General features: G+C 53.7%; 1 protein-coding gene across 2 annotated transcripts in view; it reads right to left on the bottom strand.

Annotated features, from left to right (window-relative positions):
- Positions 1–18,663, bottom strand: part of OLFM1 (olfactomedin 1) — a 32,064-nt gene that overhangs the window by 5,664 nt on the left and 7,737 nt on the right. The window contains exons 1-4 of one of the 2 annotated variants that reach the window (XM_086857891.1): positions 15,309–15,551; positions 13,323–13,472; positions 8,009–8,164; positions 5,414–5,633 (exon numbers count right to left, since the gene is read on the bottom strand). In XM_086857891.1, coding sequence (XP_086714017.1) covers positions 5,414–5,633; positions 8,009–8,164; positions 13,323–13,472; positions 15,309–15,458 — 676 coding nt within the window. In that variant the 5' untranslated portion in view covers positions 15,459–15,551. Of the gene's footprint in view, positions 1–5,413; positions 5,634–8,008; positions 8,165–13,322; positions 13,473–15,308; positions 15,552–18,663 lie in introns of those variants that run through there. The other variant, XM_086857892.1, reaches the window with a different exon arrangement.

Genomic DNA, 18,663 nt, shown 5'->3' with positions numbered 1-18,663 from the left:
AGATCTCTGATCTCCACACTGCTGAATTCAGGAGATCTCTGATCTCCACACTGCTGAATTCAGGAGATCTCTGATCTCCACACTGCTGAACTCAGGAGATCTCTGATCTCCACACTGCTGAATTCAGGAGATCTCTGATCTCCACACTGCTGAATTCAGGAGATCTCTGATCTCCACATTGCTGAATTCAGGAGATCTCTGATCTCCACACTGCTGAACTCAGGAGATCTCTGATCTCCACACTGCTGAATTCAGATCTCTGATCTCCACATTGCTGAATTCAGGAGATCTCTGATCTCCACACTGCTGAATTCAGGAGATCTCTGATCTCCACACTGCTGAACTCAGGAGATCTCTGATCTCCACATTGCTGAATTCAGGGAGCCAGGGCAGTGCCTTGCTGGGTTTTCAAGCCCTAAATACGAGGGGAAGCAGCAGCACCTCTCCTCCAGCTCACTCCCCATCCCTGGCTGGGGCTGTCCGTGGATGTGCAATGCTGCAGCCTCAGCACGGGAGCTGCAGCCACATCCAAGTTCCTTTTCCCAACAACATCCCCAAGTTCCAGCAAAGCTGGCACTCTGGTTCCCTGCCTCACCAACATTCCAACGAGTGTGCAGTGAGGAGACAGCTGAGGAGATGAAGGTGCCTCGGGAGGGACTGGGGCTGGTGGGGGATTCCTGCTGGGCGGGGAGAGCTCATTTAAAACCCAGACACATCCAGGGCAGAGCAAGACAAGCTCAGGGCAGAGGCAACGGGTGACAGCCACCACCTGAAGCTCAGGGGGTGTTTCCTGAGCTCTCCTTTTTGATGTGGGAGGCTGTGGCAGGCTGGGGAAGGTGGCAGTGCTGGGGTGGAGGAGCAGCACTGCAGTACCTGCTCAGCAGAACCCAGGGCTGGGCTGCAGGTGGGAGCCCCTGCAGGTGCTGCTGGGACACAGGGAGAGCTCTGCCTGCTCAGGACAAGGTCACCCTGCTCCAAATTACCAAGTAAAATCATAGCATGGTTTGTTATTAGGGACCATTAAAGGTCGTTTAGTCCAGCCCCCTGCAATGAGCAGGGATGTCTTCAACCAGATCAGGTTGCTCAGGGCTCTGTCCAACCTGACCTTCCTAGAATCACAGATTTTACACCCTGAGCATTTCCAGAACTCTGCAGTTTCTCTCAGCTGCCTCTCTCCTTGGCCTGTTCTCACCTGCATTTTAATTCCTCATCAGACACATCAGACACATCCATCTGCCTCAACTCTGAGCTGTGGCCAAAGGGATCCCCTTAGCCCAGGGCAGAAAACAGAGAAAGATATTCCTGATGTGCACCAGCAGGACATGACCAAGGGCACCATCAGTGCTGCCACAGCCTCCAGACCCAGGCAGATAAAGAGAGATGCCACCAAAAAGCTCTCCTGAGACACAAGGCACAGGAGTTTGCCCTCCTGCCTGCTGCACCCCAAACCTCTCAGCTCAGAGGCAAAGTACTGCAGAAGAGATGCAATGGGTTAAAATGACAAATTTAAATGTCTTGCAAGGGTCCAGCCTTCCCCTAATCCCAGATCTGCTCACTGCTGCCTTCCATTATCACAGCCCTACATTGCTGTCGCTTTATCTCTTCCTCCCATTTCCCTGGAGAGGAGCGTGGTATAAAAGCTCATTGATTTAAAAAAAAAAAAACCAGTTAAAAAAAAAAAGCAGCAGCAGCTGATAAGGGTAAACCAGTGTTGTTTGCAACATCTCCTACACGTTTAGCTAGAGGCACACACAGCCCAGCTCCTCATGCAAGAGGGTTGTTCTCACACAGGGCAGCGTGTTCTCTCTCCTGGTGTAAACCCATCCCAGGCTGCTGGTGGGAATTTAACACGGATCCTTTAAGATCCTGAGTTAGCTTTGCTGGGTTTGCCAGGCAGGCATGGAGAGCTCCAGCCCCTGGGACCCTCAGGAGATCCTCACCACGCTCTGAATATCAGCAGCTGAGCCTTCTGCAATCCCCCATCCCTGAGTTTGGGATGCTAGGGGCATTCCAGGTCACTCAGGAACAATTGTGCCACAGAAAAGCACATCCTGGTGCTCAACCAGGAGTCCAGGACAGGGGAAACCTGTGAGGAGCAGATTTTAGGAGCTGCCTTCACTCCTTTTTGCCCAGCGCTGTTCAGGTCCTTTTCCCTGGACACAAATCAGCCTTTTCCCAAGCGTCCCTCCATCCACCTGACTCTGTCCTGCACCCCTGCACCCTGCAGTGAAATGCAGCCCCTTCCTCCAGGAATTTTCCAGCAGGACTGGGTGAAACCCGGCACTTGGCTCCTCCCAGGATGCCAACACCTCCGCTCCAGATCTGGGATCTGGGATCCTGCCCACAGGTCCTGCTCGGCAGCTCCTCCAGCAGGCACAGGCACCAGCACCAGCTCCTTCCTTCTGGGCTCTGCTGCTCCAGCTGGGATCTTTCCCAGGAAGCCAAGGACTGATGCCCCCATCCCATCTCCAGGGCAGGGGTGGGGCTGTGGCAGCTCAGCTCTGCCTGGATCTTGCCTCTGTTGCCTGATCCAAAACCATCAGGGATGGGGCTCTATCCCCATCCCTCCCCCAGGATTTTTCCCAAGGAAATCTTGTCCTGCCTGAGTCAAATTCCCTCTTGATCCAAGGAGTGACAACCTCTGTGCTTCCTCTTAGGAACATTAATGGAAAAGCTAAAATCCCTGTATAAATAAGGATCTTTAGGAGTGTAAACAGAAACACAGATTGAAGCTGCCATTATTGATTTTTTCCCCCCTCCACACACATGCCAGGGTCAGGAAGTGTTTTCACTATTGATCCATCAATAATGCTTAGGAAACCCAAAATGCAAACCAGGACCTTGGCTAAGGAAAAGGCTGCTGCACTGTCAAGGCTCCACCGAGCTTCCTGGGAGAGGTGAGCTGGATGGGAATGTGCCACATCCCTCCCTCCCCTTGGCCCCTGCTTGTTGCTGCAGCTCCCTGATCCTGTTTGGGGCACACACACTCCAGGGGAGCAGCAAATCCCAGCTAAAACGTTCTCCTGGAGACATCAGTGAGCCCAGCTGAGCAGAAAACCTGCAGCAGAGTGAAATCCTCAGCAATCAGGGCCTCATTGTGTGGCAGCAAAGCATTTGTGAGGCTGTTATCTGAATTTAACTCAATTAACAACCATTTCCAGTGGTTTACATGCCAGAGAGATAAACGGCATGGGAAATTCAATCCGTGCCGTTTCTTTTAAGTGACCAAATAAATCACCTTCCTGAGTGAGCAGCAAATCCTCTGGGATGAGCTTTTGGGAGGCACAGAATCCATCTCTGTGAGCACCCAGGGCTGCTGCCAAAGAGCTGCCCTGACCCCAGAGAGACAGCAAGGGTAGGAAGAAGCCAAAAAGCCCAGCTGAAGACTCTAAAAGATTTAAAAGAACACCCAGAAGTTTCTAGACAAAGTTACCTGCAAGAGCTCAGCATCCCTGCCTGCCTCATTCTTACCTGAGCTACTGGTCCCAACTGAACCTGAGCGTGAGGGGATGGAATGAGCAGAAAGGGTTAATGGTCCAAGAGCAAATTCTACTTTTTTGGAGCTCTGAATGATTTGGGAGCTACTCCTTAAAGCCTGCCCAGGGTCATGGGAGGATTGTCCCAGCCCCCCTGGTTGGAGGGGGCTGTGGGGGCCAGCGTGGCTTTGTTTAAAGAACAGTCCCCAGGTTTAAAGTCTGGAATCCCTGTTCCTGCTGCTCCTCTCCTGTGACCCACAGCTCCTCCTCATCTTCAAGGGATGGGCTGAAGGCTCTGGGTGCAGCAAGGACATCCCTCCTTGTGCACCTTCTCCTCCTTCTCCTCTGCCTTCAGCAGGGGGGATGAGAGGATTCATTCTCAGAGCAGAGCTGCCCTTGCTGGGGGTGTGGGGCTGCCAGGAGCTCCCTGTGTGCCCACCCCACCCTCCTGAGCCTGTGCTCCTTTCTTATCTTTCTTTCTTAGCTGTTCATCCTTCCTTGTCATCCCACAGCATGGTGCCCACCTGATAAAGCTCCAGGAATTCGGGACCAAGCCGTTCCAGCTCATTCCTGTCCCCATCAGGCCTTCAGGGGAAAGTTCCAGAGCGTGAGGGCAAGGTCAGAACTTCCCTCCACGCCCAGCCCTGCTGCCCTCCCTGTGACCATCATGGACCAGACAGGGGCAGAAAGGCCTGTCCTGCTCTCCAACCAAACCTGGGGCACCAGCACTCATTAATTAATCAAATCAAACTCTGATCTCTCTTGGCTGGGGGAGTTTCACCTGTCTCAAGGGTAACCTTGGTGCCTGACTTGTTCAGACACCCTGAGCATCCACATTTAAATGGGAATTTTACTCTCTGAGCAAGATGGAGCCTACAAGGGATGTCCAAGGAACCTGAGGATGGAAATGCAGAGGGAACAGAGGGGAGGTGGCTGCTCACAGTGTGGAGGCATCTAGAAACAAGCAAAAGCAACCCCAGCAGCAGAGCCAAGAGACAAACAAACGTTACCTTGCCAAGGATATAAAGTGCCCAGAAGAGATCTGATCTTCCATGAAGTTACCTGAGAGTGTAATTTTGTATGTGCTACCAAAATAGACTGCAGAGCAGTTAATGTGTTTGGATTATCTAAATGGCGTGGCAAGAAAGTCAATAATGGAAGGAGAAATTAAATCAAGTCAGAGCTGGCCCAACAAATGGTGCAGAGAGTCCTTGCAGCTGTGGAAGGCAGTGCCCTCCTCCTTCCCCCTGTGTTTGGGGGTCACACGTTGGGTTTGGCGACAGCTGAGCCTCCCCACAACAGCCCCACGAGTTTCAGTCAACTCAAACCCTCTGCACGAGGTCAGAGACGAATCCCTGGAGGTTTAGCAGCAGCCTGATGGAAAGGGCTCCCTGCTCCCTCCGGGAATGGGAGAGGGAGGATTCACACCCCGCACAGGGGCAGGACCACACCGCGCACCAGCTCCGTCATGCTCTGCTCCGGGGGGACGGGCAAGATGCAAAAAAAAGAAAGGAAACCGAGGGAAACCGAGGCACAGCCTGCACAGCCCCACACCCCCCACCACGAGCAGAGCCCTTTGCTGACGGGCCAGGTCCAGGGATGCAGAAGCAAAAGGGGTGCAAACGTTGGCTTTGCATAAGCGTGAGCTGCCACTTATGCAAGCGCTGCCCACACGGCCGCTCCGGGGGGAGGATCCTGAAGCGCTCACACCACGAGCAGCATTACTCCTGCCAGTAATCCTGGGCAGGACTACTCCCAGGAGGAATGTTCCTGGTGGCATAACTCTTGGCAGGATCGCCCCTGGCTGTGTGGAGCTCATCCCTCGCGGCCGGGCACGGCACCAGATGTCCAGCGGGGCATCTCTGCCTCCGGCCGGGATGCGTGCGTTGGCGCCGGTGGCGTTGGAGCCAGGGCCACCATGGTGGTTCTGAGCCTACCTAATTTTTGCATGCATGCACGAAGCCTTTCTTCAAGATTTGACACTCTGTTCTGAAGCTCTTCGTAGTCATAGGCGCCAATCTCCTCCTGGAGTTCGTTTAGAACTGACGTCAGATTCTGGACCTCCTCTTTAAACTGCAATACCAATTTGGCATCGGCTTTGTACTCTTCCAACACTGGTATCAAAGGCCTAAGTTCCTCCATTTTCGCTTTTATTGCCTGCAAGGTTAAAATAAGCTCGGTTCAGTGCTATGCGTGCAAAAATCTGCAACACTCTGCCTTGACCTGGGTGCTTCCTATGGGAGCGAAATGTTCACATATCCCACAATTATTAGCATTAAAATTAGCTCAATTATTATTTTTGGTCCGAATGATGTCTTGGCAAGAACATATTAAACAGGCTGCAGAACACCAAAATATTTGGGAAAGGCCTTTATTTGTCATTTTTAGAATGCAACATCTTAGGGTTACATGCTTCAGATCACATACACAAAGAGTTGTTGTTTTTTTTTTCTTTTTTTCTTTCCAAAAAATAAAAGAAAATAAGATATATATGCATTGACAAGGGTTTCAAACTATTCATGGAATGCATCTACAATTGCATGCAAAGGAAGATCTCGGTTGTGTGGTTCAAGGTTCCTTAGTGAGATATGGTGCTAATTTGGAAAATAATCAAAAAAATCAATGCATGGTGCAAAATGCTCTGAGGCCCTCTTTTCATGGTTACATGGGAGTGAACTGCTTCTTCAGTCACTGCAGCATTGAAAAAACTTGCTTTTTAGTTAGCCCTGTAAGCAAGAAAATGAAATACTGTTGAGGATCTAGCTCACTAACCTGCCTTATATAGATAGCCATTCATAGACAAATACTTTTACGGCACTAAAGAGAGAAAAAAAACCAACACAAGAGCTGCAAAGCACTCACAGTTTAATGCTGGCATTAGCAGGAACAAAATGCTGTGGCTGTTCTTTCAAATGCTGCTTTGGCAGCAAATTAGACAAAAATTCTTCACTGGTTTCAAGCGCGGAACAGAAAAGTAAAATTCATTATCAGATGGATTTTGCAGAAATGATTTTCTTTTATTATTTTTTTTTAAAAAAAAATTGTTTTTTTTTTCTCATTTAAAAGCTCAGAATGCAGCATTTTGTTGCAGATGCTTTGCTCCAGCAGCTAATGAGTAGACATTAATATGCATGCACCTACCCGTTAATGAAGCGTGTGAGAACACCCAAAATCCCTGGTGCTGCTCAAATTACAGTGGCCAAGCTCCCAGCACCCAGGGCTGTGACATCTGCCTGTGTCCTGAAGCTTTTTTGGGGCTGAACAGGATCAGGAATTCCTCCTCAGCCTCCTTCCCTTCCTTCCAATCCATCCCCTGCTATTTAAACCACGAGGTTTTTTCCCCTCCTGTGCTTTGCACGTGGGGAATGCTTTGATTTTATTTCATTTCAAGTTCCCTGGCAGGCAATGGGAAGGGTTGAACTCATCAGAATGGTAGGAGGGGGGAAAAACGATAATAACTGAAATAAAGAAATAATTAAATCAAAGAAACTCATGCTCAAGTCTTCCCGTCCAGACTGCAGAGCTAAATTTAGGGTCCTGCAGTAACTGGAGATCGGGAGCGGAGGAGGTGGAGTTGGTGAAAAGTTTTAAGAACCATCTTCCCAGCTTTTTATGAGATAATCATGGTATTTCAGTATTTAGCATTAAAAAAAATCTGCTTTAAAATACCAGCCAGCTGCCTGCAAACGAGGGTGGGAATCAGCTGGGTGGCTGATCAGAAAAGTCCCCAAATTCCACCAGAAATCTTTTCCATTTGATTTTTTTATATCTATTAACCCACAGCAGTGCTAAAATTTAAGATCCCAGTGTTGCTCAGAACATCTTTTTTGGCAATTTCATTCATCCTCAAGCAACTTCCTGAGGGTTTGGCCACTGCTCCTGGTGCCAGCTGCATTCCAGAGGCTGCAGCTCCGCTGCCCCTCTGCCCAGCACCAGGACACCACACAGAACCCATCAGAAGGTGCTGCCTCTGCTGCCAACACCCAAAACTGGACAAAATCCTGGGGTTGTGCAGTTTGCCAGCCTGAGGACAGCTGTTATAATTGTATTTTTGGGTTTTTTTCGGGGGGGGATGATATTTGATTGATGAACTCCTTTCTCCAGGGGAGATGTGGTTTGGTGACTGCCCACTGTGGTTTGCCATGGGCTGCAGTTCCTGGGTTTTCCCAAGAAATGGGTGCTGGGCATGGCATGGAGAAGCTGCCTGGCCACAGAGGGGATCCCACCTCACCCAGAGCTCTCCCAGAGCTCACCCAGAGCTCAGGTGTCTCCCTGCAGACCCCCCGATGGAACCACCCTGCACTGCCCTATTTAGGGCACCCAGCTGGGCGTGGGAACACGGAGATTTGTGCTTTTTTCCCTATAACAGGATGCAGGGCTGAGGATGTGAGGCCACAACCTGGCTCTGGCTGTGCTTTGGACAGGAGGGAGCCCACAGCTGGTCCCCTGATGGGAACCAGGGCCACAGTGCCGTGCCCATCCCGACAGCTCCCTGGCCACAGCCCCCGGAGCAGTTTGGAAATCAGACCTACCTTAAACTGCCTTGCCAGGTGCTGCTTGTGGCTTTCTTCCACTTGCTTAAATTTGGATTCCAGTCCCCTCATCTGGTTTTCCATCTTCTCCACGTACTGTAGGTCTCTCTGAGTCCTCCTGTCCAACACCTCTATCGACTGGGACATGTTTTGCACCTGTCAAACGAGAAGGGACTCATTAAGAAGGTGCTGCCAGCAGCGAGGCAGCCCCCCTTGCATCCCAACGCTGACCTTTTCCACACACTCAGCACAGCTAAAGGGCAATCAGCCCATGCATTATTTACTGCTTCATCAACAGCAGCTCCCAGATTATGACCCCGCACTCTAAAACACAGCAAAACCGGTTTCATAAACGATTTTTGTTTTCCTGCTGCGCTGCACAGAAGATTTCAGCAGTCCAGCGTGGAAATGAGGGATGTAGCTGAGGTTAAAGGTGTCACTCAGGCTGGCCTCTCTGACAGGCACGAGGAGAGCTCAGAGGTGACAGCAGCACACCTGGCTGGGAGGAAAAGCTTCTGCCCAGGTGCACATTTCCATCTCCTCGTGAGCACAAACCTCCCTCCCTACCAGCAGAACTTCATTATCCACCCAGCCTGCTCAGGCAGCATCTCCCACAACAAATCCAGCGGCAGGGAGGACATCCTGCAGCCGGGAAGCACCGGGGGATGGTTGGTACCTCCCTGGAGCCCTCCTGCTCGGGAGGTTCAGCTTCCGGAGCCGAGCGGTGCCGCATTCCCGCTCGGAGCCCATCTGGCCTCGCCAGGGAATGATGCAAGGAGCTTGGCTGGGCTCACAGTGAGAAAACGAGCTGAAGGTGTGAGGAGGGGAGGGAAACGCCAGCGAGGCTGACCTGATTTTGAAGGTTGGCTGCCATCTGATTTATTGAGATATTCCCTCCTGTTTTCCAGGCTGGGAGAGGGGGAACGGAGCTCTGACGTCAGCTCCTATTTAGCACCGAGCCATATTTAAGGGCTCAGCGGCGGGGCCGGACGCGTTTGTCCCACGGTGGGGACGTGACGGGGCTCAGCCCACGGGCACCGCTCCTGCCACCACCGCGTCACCCCAGCACTGCCACCGCCACTGTGACGTCCATGGGCAAAGTGAATCAGGAATCCAGCCAGCTGCTGCTGCTGCTGCTGCGTCAGGGCCTCGCTTGGGAGAGGAAGAGGAAGATGAAGAGGAAGAGGGGAAGAGGAAGGGGAAGAGAGGAAGAGGAAGAGGAAGAGGAAGAGGAAGAGGAAGAGGAAGAGGAAGAGGAAGAGGAAGAGGAAGAGGAAGAGGAAGAGGAAGAGGAAGGCTTCCAGCCTGCTGAGCTGTGGGTGGCTGAGCCAAAGCCAGCCCCATCCCTGCGGATCCGTGCCCCGTGTGCCACATCCTCTCCCGCCCGCGTCCTCGCCGCAGCCAAGGCTGGCATGGGGAAGGAAGGAGAGGTGCAAATCCCACATTTCCTCTGGCAAATGCCACTGTGGAGGATCGGGGCTGGCACTGAGAGCGGCAGAGCGAGGGCACGGCAGGACACCCGCAAATGCCAACCGTGGGAGCTCCGGCTTGGAAAAACCATCACAGTGCCCTCTGCTCATGCAGGATGACACCGAAACTATGGCAGGGAGCTATTAAAAATGTATGGATGAGCTGTGTGGCAAAGGCCAGCAGGCTTTGGAGTGTTCTGTACAGCTGCTCCGGGAGCCAGAGTGCTCCTCAGCAAAGGTGAAGCTATTTGCAGCCTCCGAGCCTCAGAGATGAACCAGCATCACCCTGACCCCCTCCCAGGACCTGCTCAGGGAGGTGTGAGGAGCAGGGAGTGCAGAACAAGGTTTGGAGGAGAAAAGAGCAAACCTGAGCTCAGCCTGAACCTGGTCAGCTCCCATTAAGCTGTACCTCCCGCAGGGAATGTGAGCTCTCAGTGGGTGTTAATTCACCTGGGCTGGATGTGGAGGAGTTTGAAGACCTCTCTGTGCCCTGAGGCAGGAGAAGTGAAGCCTTAGACAAGCATGACTGGGCTGCCAAGCTACTTTTATTCCAGTTATCCAGCCTATCCTTCCAGTCAAGCAGCAGAATTGTTCCAAGGAGCGGAGAGAGGGATGACTTGTAGAGCTCATGCAAAATTAATCCCATTTATTCCACTAGTGCCTAACCCCAGCTGCAAATAATCAGAGCAGAGGATTCCTGTAATGACAAACCAATATCTGAGTCTGCTGAGTAAAATTTTGGGGGGCTCTTTCTGAGGTGGTGTGAAGGGAGAGACACAGAGCACCTCGCTCAGGCTGCTGCCCTCAGACACCTCTGGAATGTTTCTGCTCCTCCCTGAAGCAGAGGAAAATAACCTCCTCACGTGCCTCTGCACAGAGATGCCTAAAATTAGCTGCTGTGCTATTCTGGGGTGGATTTTACAAGCCCAGAGTGGGTATTTGTTGCCTGTGTTGCTTTCCATCAGGCAAGATCCGGGCCAGATTTGTAGGGAATGAGTCTGAGATTCCTGACAGCCCCGTGTGCTGAGGATCTTGTTTTCCTTCATTAGCATATTATGCCCTTGATCCAGCAAAGTGCTTTGGCACATGATTAGGTTTCAATGAGCCTGTTGGAGCTCAGGCTGAAGCATGTACAGAAGTGCTCTAATGAACTCAGGCCCAAGGACAGTGCCTCTTAAATTCCCTCAGCTCCATCCATCAGCTGCAGTCCTCAAACATTGCCTGAAAATGCTTTTTGCCTCCTCTCTCAGCCTGAAACCTCATTTTCACCGAGATAATGTGAGACAGATACCTGTGGCTGTCTGGGGGAAAAGAGTTATTTTTAGCAGTTGAAATAGGAAATTAATACAAATGAAGCTTCCAGTGCTGCTCTTGTCATCCTGTTTGACGAGCTGATTCACAATTAAGCAAGAGTAACAGGGAGTCAATATTGGCCTGATGACCTCAGTGATGTTTATAAGGTCAAATCCATGGTTTAAACCCTGCTCAAGCTTCCCTGTGGATCAGCCTTTCCTGCCAGCTCCAAAAGGGCTGTTCTGAGCTCAGCTTTGGGGTTTCAGCTGGGAGGAACCTGGGCTGAACCTGGGGAGCTGCACAGACTGATGGAGCAACAGCAAGAGGAATCTTGAGGGAGATTTTCAAGACCAAAATCAGCAGAGAAATGGACTCAGCTGACGGTCCAGGATATAAAAAGTTCACCCTACAAGGTCTGCAGAAGGCAGAGTGATGGCTGAGGTATCACTGACCCCCTGTACACACCTGGGACTGGCCACCAGAGGAGCAAAAAGAACTGTTAAATCTGGAAATCAGCGCTGGCCGAGAGCAAGGATTGGCAGGGAACCAGAAACGCTTTCACCATCAGAGGAGGAAGTTGTCCCCGATAACAGGGCCAGAACAAACAAATAAATAAATAAAATTCTGTTTGGAGATCAAACATAATCTGATGATGAGCAGGACTGAGGTGGTGCCTTGGTTTGGGTGCAGTCCAAGGTCTGGACTCGGCACCTGCCACACGTAAGGCTGGAAGGACTCCGGGTACCCCAGCCAAGGATGAGCTCAGACACCTCGAGTGTCAAACCCTGGGCTGAACACTCTGTGCAGCCTGAGCAGCCCTGCCTGCCCTCCCTCTTTAACCTGCCAGCATGCCCAGCACTCATTTCCAGCCACAAGAACTGCAGTTCCTACACAGATCCTCATCCCCATGGATGGGTGGCAGATCTGAACCCCCAAATTCCGGAAGATTCTGCAGGGAGATTTCCCCTGAAGATGCTGTAATTTGTGTACACACAAATGCAGCTGATCCCTTGCAACACCTCATCATTTCCATAGGTGAATTCCACGTCTGCACCTTGGAAAATCCAAACACAATTACCTCCTTGACACATTGCTCTGCTTCCTCTGCTGCCAGGGAGAAACCAGGAGCTGCAGTTTTTCCCCATCACGAAGCCAGGGTTATAATGCCAGCTGAGGGAATTTCAGGATTTCAGGACTGAAATCCTTCCTGGGAAGCTGGAAGCTCTGCTCTGCAGTTGTTTTCACCTCCAGGGATTATCAGTTCAGCTTCTATCAAGATCAGATGTCTGGCACTAAGAGGCTATTCCTTATTTTGGGGTTTTTCATATAGGTTAGCGTGGGAGTGAGATGCAGCCAGATTAGCAGGCAGGTAACATATCCCACAACACATGCCCAGAAATCCTGCTCCTCCCTCACTCCTGATCCATTGGCAGCCAGAGAGCTGCATTAAAAAAAAAACCAACAACCCCACTGAGCACTTCCACCCTCCTGATGCTATCCCAGGTCTCCCATTCCCAACTCCTGCCCATCAGTGGGGGGCATTGGGTCAAATCCTGATTGTTTAGAGTGGATGAAGAGTTCTGGGAACCCCTCTGAGCTGTTCATAACTCCTGCTGCCTCTCAGGAGCAAATGCACCCAGGGCGTTATTGCTGCGAGAAAGAAAAGCTTGAGTTGGGAGAATTTTTAGCAGCCTCTGACAACCCAAAGAATTGTTTTAGGGCTGAATGTTTCCTGGCTGGCTTTATTGTCCTCAGCACATGGGGAAATCAGTTAAGTGGAGGTTTAATATTGTTAGAGGGAATTAATACAGCAGCTTCCCCCAAAGCAGCAGGATGAAAATTCTTTTGTCATGCACGGCACAGGCCAATATAGCATTAGGGGATGGGGTTTAATTATATATCCAGCACAGGAGCCAGCTCATATTTGCAAGGGAAGAGCACAATTTCACATGAAACAGCATTTCTTCACTGAAATCTATTATCTGGAAAATCTCTTGTTATTGGGGATGTTTCCCTAATGAGATTCTTTGATCTTTTTGGACAGCAGACTATTAAAAACTAATCAAGAGGATGTCAATGATAGGAAGAAAACCACCGAGTGTCATCTCTGTGCTACCTGCTGGCGACAGCTTGCGAGGTTTTACTTGACCTTTTTAATACCACCTTGCCTAGGAAAGCTTGGCTTTGGGCTTTTAATTCTCTCCTCTCCTGTTGCTGAGTCTGCTTTGAAACTGCTCGTGCCAAAGGAATGAAAAAATGGGAATTTTTTTCTATTTTTTCAATTTTTTATTTTTATTTTTTAGAGATATGGTTCAATATTGGTGCTTTGATCTCAGCAGTTTTCCCTTGACCTTAGGCCAGGCTTTCCTCCCACCAAACACTAAAGAGATTTCTCCTTCTGCCTGCAGCTGATTATTCCCCACAACACACACAGGGACAACTACAGCATGGAAAAGCCATCCCAGGGGGGGTCTTCCCTGGAAACCAAGGCTCAGCTCAGGTTTTTACCCCACCAAACCGAACCAGTTTTGCCAGAAGGGGCCAAGCTTTACCTTTTCTAGGAGTTGTCTCAGCTGCTTTGTCCTGGCATCACGCGAGCACATCGTCTGCTGAGGTGCCACCACTGTGCATATACAACGTCCCTCGCTGTCCTGGGCAGAGCTGTAGACCTGCCAGCTTTCCTCTGGGTTGGTAGGCAACACCTAATTAACACAGGGAAAGATGGGTTAATTAAGCAGGAGAGGCCTGGCAGGGCTGTGGGAGGTGAAGGAGTGCAGGAAGCAGGACGGACGTGGCAGAGTGGAGGCTCCTCCGAGGGCCCAGCTGGCAAAATTCACTTGGAATGCAAAAATATGGATTGGGGACGAATCAAAGAAGGGTCTGAAAAGGAGAGCAAGAGCTGAAAACACGAAGGCAACGCCGGTGGGAAAGCGTGGAAAGCCACCGACAGCGAGAATTCCGGTGCTGGCCAGCGCTGAGCACACCGGGGTGGGGACCCTGCCCTGCTGTGGGGACAGAACACTTGGCCTGTCCTTAGTGCCGGGAGAGGGACGTGCCCGAGCCCCCAAGGAGGGCACAGAGCCCTGCTGAGGCTGAGCACTGCTCCCTGCTCTGCACAGCAGCCGGGGATCACCAGCTCTGCTCAGCGCACGGACACCGAGAGCTGCGTTTGCCCCTCTGCTCTGCCAGGGTCCCCGGGGTGAGGAGCTTCCCCAGACACCTCTGCCCCCCATCCCAGGCAGGGAGAGCCCCGAGCCCTGCGCAGAACTCCAGCAGGGATGGATGGGATGCAGTCCTCTGAGCTCCCAGGACACGCCAGCGAAGGGAGCCCAGCCCCAAACCCAGAGCGCTCCTCTCGTGCTCTCCAAACCTCTCTGGTCTTAATTTTCCTTTGCTCTCACGGCATGAGCCATTACTTAATCGCAGCCCAGCCTCGGAGCACTTTGAAGGTGCCACCGTGTCCCCAAAACGTTCTCTCCACCGTTTCACTACAGAACAAATCACCTTGCAAATGCCCACGTTGGCAGACATGCCCAGGCAGACGCACAATTGGATTCCCTGGCTAAAACAACCGGGGGGAAAATAAATAAATGGATCTCATAAACCCTGTCAAGGTGGAAAAAAAGAAATAAAAATCCCAGCTTCACTGAGTCAGCAGCACAAGCACTACACGGAACACGCTGGGAACAGCAGAGCTGCACTGGCGGAGCTCCGTCAGAAGGCAAGAGCGTGCAGCCTGCAGGAGAAAGGTGCCCGATTTTCCCTGCTCAGGGCAGACAGACAGACAGACAGACAGACAGACAGACCGGAATGATTTTCCCATCTATTCCCAAAGTGGGAAGCTCAGGCACAGCCCCAGCCCTCCAGCAGAGCAGGGACAGGGGACGTCCAGCCCCAGACGCGATTTCTGCCCGGCTGCATCTCCATCCCAGCGAGGACGGACGGGGCAGGGAGGGAGCGCAGGAGCCTCCCGGGACTCGCAGCCGCTCTCCCGGCGGCGTTCGCAGCGGCGGCGAGGGAAACTTTGCACCGCTTTGGCCGCAGGGACCATGGGGAAGGCGACCCGGGTCGCCCCCAGCCATGAACGAGGGATGGCTGAACTAGAGGAGAGGACGACAGAGGGAGAGATGCTCCCTGCACCGTTACCCCCATCCCCGCTCCTGCACCACCGCGGGGACGCTTGGCCGCGATGTCCCCGAGGGGCGGCGATCCTGCCCCTCCCCGGGGCGCTGCGGCTCCTGCAGGGGCACCCTGCCGGCCACGGGGACACCTGGGCAGGGAGAGATGCGACAACCCGGGGGACACCCGGGCGGGGAAGGACTGGGCGGCAGCGGGGAGCAGCCGCAGGGATGCTCCGGGAGGCTGGGATGCTCCGGGAGGCTGGGATGCTCCGGGAGGCTGGGATGCTCCGGGAGGCGGGGATGCTCCGGGATGCGGGGACGCTCCGGGATGCGGGGATGCTCCGGGATGCGGGGACGCTCCGGGATGCGGGGATGCTCCGGGCAGCCCTCCCCGTGCCCGCCGCCCCCCGCACTTACTCCCGTGCTGCGGTCCAAGGTGCCGCCCGTGGCCGCCGTGAGTTTGGTGGTGTTGAGCCCCACGAGGGAGGGCAGCGTCTGCGACATCCAGTTGGTGATCATGGCCATGGTGCTGAGGACGACTCCAATCTTGAGTAAAGGCACAGACATGTCTGCGGGGGGGGCGGCAGGCACCCTTCATTCTGCACCGGCGCCGGGCTCCATGCCGCTGGGTTCGGGCTGCGCCAGCCGCCCGGCCGCCGCCGCCGCTCGCCGCCGGCCCATCGTCCTCCTCCTCCTCCTCCTCCTCCTCTGCCGCCCCGCTGTGCCCGCTGTGCCCGCTGTGCCCGCTGTGCCCGCAGCCGGAGCCGAGCGGGGCTGGTCCCTGCGCCCGCCGCCGCCGCCGGGCGCGCCCCAGCCGGAGCGAGCGGCTGCAGGAGGCGGGACCGGCACCGGGAGGGGCGGGAGCGCCCAACCAGCCGGGGACACTGCGGTGGGCGAGAGAGGGAGAGGGAGGGGACAGCGGAGAGCGGGGAGGGAGGTTTGGGGATGGGGGAGCGCGGGGAGGGAGGGGAGAAAAGGTTTGGGGAGAAGCGAGTGGGAGGAGAGGTTTGGGGGAAGGGGGGTGGAGTGATGGAAGGAGGAAGGGATATGGGGAGAAAAGATTTGCGGAGGACAGATTTGGAGATGAAAGATCTGGGGATAAAAGATCTGGGGAAGGAGGAGCGAAGGGAATAAGAGAAGAAAAATTATGGGGAGAAAAGACTGGGGGACAGGGAAGTGGAAGGAAGGAGAGAAAAAAAATATTGGGGAGAAAATATTTGGGGAAAGGAGAGTGAAGGGAAGAAGAGGAGAAAAGATTTGACGATAAAAGATCTGGGGATAAAAGACCTGGGTAAGGAGGAGTGAAGGGAATAAGAGAAGAAAAATTATGGGGAGAAAAGATTGGGGGACAGGGAAGTGGAAGGAAGGAGAGAAAAAAAATATTTGGGGAGAAAAGATTTAGGGAGAGGAATTGGGGAGAAAAGGTTTCTGCATAAGAGGCTTGGGGAGAGGTAAAAGAATCAGGGAGAAAAGGTTTGGGGAGAAAGGAAAGAATTGGGGAGAGGGGAAGAGACTGAGCAGAGGCAAACAGGTGTGGGAAAGGGAGAGAAAGGTTCGGGGAGAAAAAGAGTGGAGATAAATTGGGTGGGCAAGAGGAACGAGGAGAGCAGGAAAATTGGGGAGGAGGTGGAAGGGGCTTGGGGAGAAGGTAGAATGAGGTTTAGGGAGGTGGAAGGGATTTTGGGGGTCGGGATTTTGGGGAGAAGGTGGAGGGGATTTTGGGGGTCGGGATTCTGGGGAGGAGGTGGAGGGGATTTTGGGGGTCGGGATTTTGGGGAGAAGGTGGAGGGGATTTTGGGGGTCGGGATTTTGGGGAGGAGGTGGAGGGGATTCTGGGGAGGAGGTGGGGGGGATTTTGGGGGTCGGGATTCTGGGGAGGAGGTGGAGGGGATTTTGGGGGTCGGGATTTTGGGGAGAAGGTGGAGGGGATTTTGGGGGTCGGGATTTTGGGGAGAAGGTGGAGGGGATTTTGGGGGTCGCGGCTCCCCCGCTGCGGCGCTGTGCCGCCCTCTGGCGGCTGCGGGCGGCGCTGCGGGTCGGGGTCGCTCGGTGGTCGGGGGGACAGAGTGGGGACAGAGCGGGGACACAGCGGGGACACAGCGGGGACGAGCAGCCGTGTCAGCACCGAGGAGAGCCGGAGCAGTTCCCCGCAGTGGACCCGCAAGGGCCGCACCCCTCCCGCACAGACCCGCAGGCTGGGGGACCCCTGCGGGTCCCCTGTGGTGCCCAAGGGAGCTGTCAGAGCATTGCCCACAGCCCCGACTGTCACCTCGCCACGTCCTGCCAGGACAGCACCTCCTCAGCAGGAAGGATAATCCAAACCTCCCTGCCAGCCCTTCCTGCCTCATTCCCAGCGCAGGAATTCCCTGCCGAGGTTTGCTAAGGGCACTCAGCCCGTCTGGCCAGCCTGGAATGTCACCTGGGCTTGGTCACCACTCAGGTGTCCCGGAGCCATTTGTCCCGGTGACTTCAGAAGCAAAATCTCCAACAAGCAGAACTCCACAGTTCCTGAGCATCCCTCCCCAAGAGAACCTTGGAACTCCCTGTGCAAAGCCACGCAGAAATGAATCCCCTGTCCCTCTCCAGAGGACAGAAGTGACATCTCCTGCTCTGTGGCACAGCCCAGCCTTGATGTGGGTGCAGGAGAGCCTCGACTGTTCCACGGCCTGGCCCTGGGAGCCACCACATTCCCCCTGCAGTCTGATCAGCCCAGCCCCAAACCTGAGCCCTCCGGAGCTGCTGCTCCAATGGCCTGGAATTTTGGGGTGTGGGTTTTGTTGCCCCAAAACCTTGACCCAGCAGTGCCTGCTGACATGCAGGTGATGTGCAGAGCACATCCCAGCAGGGAAGCAGGAAGCCCTGAAGTGCAATCCCTGCTGAGCTGGTCTGTCCCACCTCACCAGGACCTTGTCCCTTGCTGGGGATGGGGCCCTTGGTGTGGGATCATCCCAGCACAGCCAGGCTGGGCAGAGGGAGCAGGACCAGGACAGCCCAGTGGAGCTGTTCCTGCAGGGAGACCTGAAATAAATCACATTTAGCGCTTCCACCAGGTGGAGAAATCGAGATAAGTTTGAGCAGGAGCACTGCTGCCAGGTTGGATCCTGTCCCTGTGACAAACCCAGGGCACAGCAGGGCACTGGCAGCTGGTTTGTGTCAGGCTGCAGCCGCTGAAATCCCTTCCCTTGCTCCCCAGCACCCTCCATCCGTGCCCCCCTGCCCAGCTCCAGTCCAGCTGAGCCAGCTGCTGGAATCGGGAACCTGCTGCCCTCTGAATCCCACACTGTCCTGCTTTGGGAATACAGCAACTGCCTCCCCTCCATGGAATCAGCTTCTCCCAGGAATCCACATCCCTTCCGTGGCAAAACTGCTGCTGGGCATGCAGGGGGCAGCTGCTCCAGGCTGGGGGGCAGGAACAGCTTCCTCAGGCAGAAAAATCTCAGATAGCTTCCACCTTTCAGGAGGAATCTCAGCTCCCTGCTCTCCCAGGTGCTTCTGCTGTGCTCAGCACTGTGGCAGCCCAGGCCTTGATTGCTTTTCTGGTTTCCCATCATATCAAACACCCGAGTGCTGCACTGAAATCATCCCAGCGCTCATCTGGGAACGGAGTTTGCCTGTGAAGTTTATCCCTCATGTCTGTCTGCTCCACACATGGGAATCAGTCCTGTGCACTAAATACTTCGGTATTTAAATGGGAGAAAGAATCTCTCCTGTGCCTTGTTCTGGATTCTGTGGGATAAAAATCACTCCTGTGCTTTGCCCTGGATCCCACCTG

The sequence above is a fragment of the Cyanistes caeruleus genome, chromosome 20 (assembly GCF_971803275.1).
Source record: "Cyanistes caeruleus chromosome 20, bCyaCae1.hap1.1, whole genome shotgun sequence".
Classification (NCBI taxonomy): domain Eukaryota; kingdom Metazoa; phylum Chordata; class Aves; order Passeriformes; family Paridae; genus Cyanistes; species Cyanistes caeruleus.
The sequence above is the reverse complement of the archived record's forward strand: the minus strand, read 5'-3'. Positions and strand labels throughout refer to the sequence as shown.